Source organism: Crocuta crocuta, unplaced genomic scaffold, assembly GCF_008692635.1.
Source record: "Crocuta crocuta isolate KB4526 unplaced genomic scaffold, BGI_CrCroc_1.0 scaffold102, whole genome shotgun sequence".
In the NCBI taxonomy this organism is placed as follows: domain Eukaryota; kingdom Metazoa; phylum Chordata; class Mammalia; order Carnivora; family Hyaenidae; genus Crocuta; species Crocuta crocuta.
In genome coordinates this window covers 9,970,735-9,975,537 of record NW_027530019.1, presented here as the reverse complement: position 1 = coordinate 9,975,537, position 4,803 = coordinate 9,970,735, and the positions used below count along the sequence as shown (strand labels likewise).

General features: G+C 46.8%; 1 protein-coding gene across 4 annotated transcripts in view; it reads right to left on the bottom strand.

Moving 5' to 3' along the window:
* Nucleotides 1–1,639: 1,639 nt before the first annotated feature.
* Nucleotides 1,640–4,803, bottom strand: part of ELL3 (elongation factor for RNA polymerase II 3) — a 19,872-nt gene continuing 16,708 nt past the window's right edge. For all 4 annotated transcript variants that reach the window (XM_077764532.1, XM_077764530.1, XM_077764531.1 and 1 more), the window contains 11 exons: nucleotides 4,561–4,694; nucleotides 4,279–4,314; nucleotides 3,811–3,923; nucleotides 3,501–3,702; nucleotides 3,332–3,411; nucleotides 3,118–3,193; nucleotides 2,754–2,940; nucleotides 2,624–2,666; nucleotides 2,328–2,499; nucleotides 1,880–1,924; nucleotides 1,640–1,799 (listed from right to left, as the gene is read on the bottom strand). In XM_077764532.1, coding sequence (XP_077620658.1) covers nucleotides 1,689–1,799; nucleotides 1,880–1,924; nucleotides 2,328–2,499; nucleotides 2,624–2,666; nucleotides 2,754–2,940; nucleotides 3,118–3,193; nucleotides 3,332–3,411; nucleotides 3,501–3,702; nucleotides 3,811–3,923; nucleotides 4,279–4,314; nucleotides 4,561–4,694 — 1,199 coding nt within the window. In that variant the 3' untranslated portion in view covers nucleotides 1,640–1,688. The remainder of the gene's footprint in view (nucleotides 1,800–1,879; nucleotides 1,925–2,327; nucleotides 2,500–2,623; nucleotides 2,667–2,753; nucleotides 2,941–3,117; nucleotides 3,194–3,331; nucleotides 3,412–3,500; nucleotides 3,703–3,810; nucleotides 3,924–4,278; nucleotides 4,315–4,560; nucleotides 4,695–4,803) is intronic.

The window sequence follows — 4,803 nt, the reverse complement described above, 5'->3', positions numbered from 1 at the left end:
GTTTTGGGAAAAATTATTTGTGTTGACGGGGAATGTTGTGGGGGTGGGGGGGACTGAGTTGGGGGGTTATTTTCTAATTTTTTTTGTACATTTGGAACAGTAACAATAAATGAGCCCCCTTTAAAATGTCTTTTTTCCAAGAGATGGGGAACCAAAGGTTTTCTAGATTAGCACTGTCCAATAGAATTTTCTGGAATCTCGAGAATGTTCTATAATCTTCATTATCTAAGACATGTAGCTACTGAGCATTTGAAATGTAGCTAAGAACTACATTTTAAATTTTCATTGATTTAAATATTCACACCTAGAGTTACTGGCTTACCATATTGGTCAGTGCTGCTGTAGACCAACTAACTAGGTCCATAGTTATCTAGTAAATCCTTTCCAGATTTCATCATTTTCTATCCTTAACAGATTTATTGCCCTGGCCTGTAGCCTGATGACTAGAACAGGTGAGGGACCTTTCTTGTTGGGCTCTGTTTCAGGCCCTGCCCATACCGTAAGGATGGGTGACTGTTTACCCTTGTCATGCAACTGAGCATGTTTATACCTCCCAAGGGCTAGTCTCTGCCCAAAAATGACCTGTATGGGTGTGGCACCGGGTTGGGGTTCCATCCAAGTTGTTTTCAGGAATTGCTGACACTGCTGGGTGCACCTCTCTTCCCCAAAGCCCAGGGTGTGGCCCATTAACTTCCTTCTCCAGTGGAACTGGGAAAGGCAGTATCACTTCTGGTTGTGAATGAAGCATCCACTTTCTTCTGCAACAGTGGGGAACAAAAAGGATAGGACTGACATGATCTTTTGTTCAACAGAATTTCCCTTTCTTTGTGGGTAAATCCAAATCCTGTCCACATTTAAAGTTTTTAGTACTGGATAATTCCAGATAGGACCCCTATTTGTAGATGATCCTCAACCTCTAAAGAAAAAGTTTGAAAAAGATAACTTTATTCCTGTTGTAATCTCTAGCTGCCAATTATAAAATGGATTTGATAGAGCCTTAATAGCAAAATATATAGCAGGATCATCCTTAGTGTTTTGAAAAAGTAAAGATGCCTAACCATAACCTTGAAGATTCTAATACGTGAGACCTGGGCTGGGATCTAATTTTTTTAGAGCACCCAAGAAGTGGTTCAGATAGTCGTGGGTAATAACCATTGCCTTGAAGGATTTAAAGAAAACATATAAACTTATACAGAGGACACAGAAGCAATCAATTTCTTTTTTTAGCCATGTTTGTAAACAGATTCACTTTTAGTACATGGGGAACAACCAAACCCTTTCCCATTATATCCATGTGTGTTACAAGTTCTTTTAGCTCTGTTACCAAAAGTTCTCACTACTATTTCTGTACGGAGGCTACCAGGCTAAATTCTAATGTTCTCAAGGTATCTTGTCCTGGAAATGGTGTCATTTCTCAGGATTTGAAAATGACTTGGCTGAACTAAAGATGAAGAAGTCAAGCCTCTGCTATTCTTCCTAGTCTCCTGGGCACAGCGTTGTAATCTTGCCAACAATGACAAGTATGACAACCATGAAAGTCAAATCTTAAAGAGTCTAGAAGAGCTCTCATACTTGCCACCATGGACTCAGCAATAAAAAGAGCAGACAGTTGCACTCTATGCAGTTTATAGTTGCTTTGTTCCTTCATATCTGAGCAAGGAGAGAGGGTAAAGAGCCTTCTGATAGCTTCAGCTGCCCCCTTTTTTTCCCTCAAACTCCAGGATGAGACCTTTAATGTGGGACAATTTCTGATGCAGGTACTCACAGCGACGCTTTTCTTCCCTGTAACCTGGGTACCGCTGCAAAGAAAAAGCATCCATGTCAAAAAAAGGATCTACCATTTCTACCTTCTTGCTACCATTCCCAGATCTTGTCTTACCTTCCTGAACTTTTTATATTCCTGGACTATTTTTTCTTCCAGCACCTGAAACAAAGAAAATGCTAGCACCAAGTTTAACCTTGAGAAAAAACTACTCTTCTTTTTTTTTTTTTTTTTAAGCTTATTTGGAGAGAGAAAGTGGGAGTGGGGCAGAGAGAATCTGCACAGATAGTGCAGAGCCTGATGAGGGACTCAAATTCACAAACAATGAGATGACCTGAGATGAAGTTGGACAGTTAAGTGACTGAGCCACCCAGATGCCCCAAAAACTCCAATTTTCTTAAGGGAGAGTAGTAACTTCCCATCTTATTCTACCAAATGATAGAGATTAGTTTTTCTCTCAAAACAGACTTGCTTGCCACTTTCGTTACTGTACAGTCTTCTGGGCAAATTAGCAGGGAGTTTATGGCCAGTAAAGCTAGAAAGCCACCTTGGGTCCAGTCCTTACCTTGTGTTCTGGAGTTCCTTGCTGAACTCTCTTGATCTCCGCTCCCAGCTCTATGAATCTTTGGCTTGCAGCCCCAACACGAGCATGGAGGATGCGGTATTCAGTATAATCTGTCTCAAAGTCCTGCTCATAAGCATGTTGCTGATCTGCACTGTGGATGGCCCTGTATTGCCTGCCAGGAGTAGAGTTGTCACCTTTAATTTCATTGCCCCTAAAAGCTTCCAGCTCACAGGAAGTTTATGTTAATATCTCCTATGCACAAGACTTGATAAAATTGGAAGTAGCAGGGGACTCACAGGAGGTAATCTGGTACTTCTTCAGGGCTTGGGGATTCAGAATCTAGGAAGAAAGCAAAATGACAGAGAAGTGATTATATAGGCTTTTTTTTTTTTCAATAGGGCAGTTTTGTCCTTCTCATTAACTCACTTGCTTGGACTGATGGACTGTGTTCCAGCCTGGAGCCCATGTCATCTTCATCTTTATCTTCTTGCTCCCAATCTTCTTCATCTTGCAGGTCCTGATTGGGCAGTCCTTGTAGGGGACTTGGAGCTAAAGGCAGGGTTCTGAGCCTCTTTTCTTTCAGTCTTCTAGGGGGTGCAGATGCTGGACGCTTCTAGTGGGGGGTGGGGGGATGTCACAAACAGTAAGCCAGAATCTTATTTTGCAGTTCTTTTGAAAATTAATTTCATAGAATAATCTCTGGGAGCATCAGAATCAAGTCTCCTAATTTAAAATTTTTAGCCTAATTGGACAAAGATCTCTTTGAAAATCCCTTGCTATTACAACTTACCTTGTCCAAATATTTCTGGCTAGTAGAGGAAGGCAGTGCCTGATCAGGTTCTCTGTTTGGAAGATGGGTCTGGTTTCTAGGATATTTGAAGAGGGAATGGGACAGATGAAGACCAAGGTAGGGCTAGATCTTTTATTAAAGCATTTAGGGTGGAGATTAGACAGGAAGACAATACCAGGTAATTCCCAGGTTAGTCCCACCCTGCCCCAAGTACCTCACTTCCCACTGTGCCATGTGTTCCTCTGAGGATCCTGGGAGTGACTGTCCTTGGCTTCTTGCCAGTGGGTCTGGCACCTGGCAGGGAAAGTGGCAGGGGCACTTGGCTCTCTGGGCTTCAGGCTGTGCCCCACCTTATTCCAACTACCTGCAGTTTCTGGCCTCACCTCTTTTAGTGCCATCTGTGGCTGTGAAATTGTGTCTTCCTCAGAACAGTCTCCTGTGTTCTGCCAACTCTCAGGATCTCTGGCACGGACAGTTAGGTTGTGTCTATGAACTGAATATGGGGCAGGAATGGAATCCATGGCTGCCCAAATAGTGAGGCGCTCCCTGAGTGGGCCCAGGCAGTGGAGGTGGTTAGGCCCAGACCTGGAAAGGGGTGGTGGAAAAATCCCAGGAGGGTGAACTTTTAAGTACTTCTAGAATCAGCCTCCCCAACTTTCCACAAACCCTTTTTACCTACCTGTTCCCCCTTACCTGCCGAAGCGTTGGCACACAAGGTCCAAGCCACCACCAGGGCCCTCTTGGCCACACTGGGACATTATGAAGGAGAAGAGGCAGGACCAGCCAGGGCCTGGGAACCTCAGATACTAGGGGCAGAAGGAGAACCATAAGCCCTATTAAGTCAGCCCCTCCCCCTTCCCCCATTGCCATTCTTCCCTTAGCCAGCCTAAGACTGAAGATGGGTCCCATGGGACTCGTTAGTACACCAGGTGCAGCTGGGCTTGAGTTTCCCCAGGAGACTGAGACGACACAGTCTCCTCAACCGCAGCCTCCTGGGACCACAACCGCAGCATCCCCCTCCGCCCCTCTCGGGGTTCAGTTCTCGTAACTTCTTCAGACAGTGACTGCTGTCAGCCTTCCCGCCTTGGCTGCACCCACCCGAAGCCTACTTCTGTTCGCCCCGCCCCCCACCTCTTTCACGCACCCTAGGCCCTTACTTACCCCTCGGTTGCCTTGGAAAGCGATCACTGGCCGAACCTGCGGGGAGAGCAGGTGCGAGCTGAACGCAGGTGAAGTGGCATTCCCAGGGTATGGCGTTGGGTGCCTGGGGTGGGGGCCGGAGGGAACACCTGCCTCACGAGCTTCACTTGGAGAGGTGGGGAGGTCGGAACCTACGGATACTACTCCCCAAACTCAGGTCTCTTAGCCAGGGTCACCGACTGAGGCCCGAGATCCCGAGGGACAGAGAGACTAGGAAAGATGGGGCACCGGGGTCCGCCGCACCTGTTGCCGCCGACACTCCTGCAGCGCACGTAAAGCCGCGTCGTTTAGCCTGAGCATCAGGAGGCTGGTCCCGGCAGCAGGAGTGAAGCGGAGTTGGAACTTGCCACTCAGAAGCTCCTGGGGTCCCTCCATGGCTGCGAGGTCGAGCGCAAGCAGAACAAGAACCAAACGCAAGGGCCACCACCACCACCACTGCTGTGCAGGTTTAGGCTGGCACTCTGTGCAGCCCAGGTCGGCCCCACC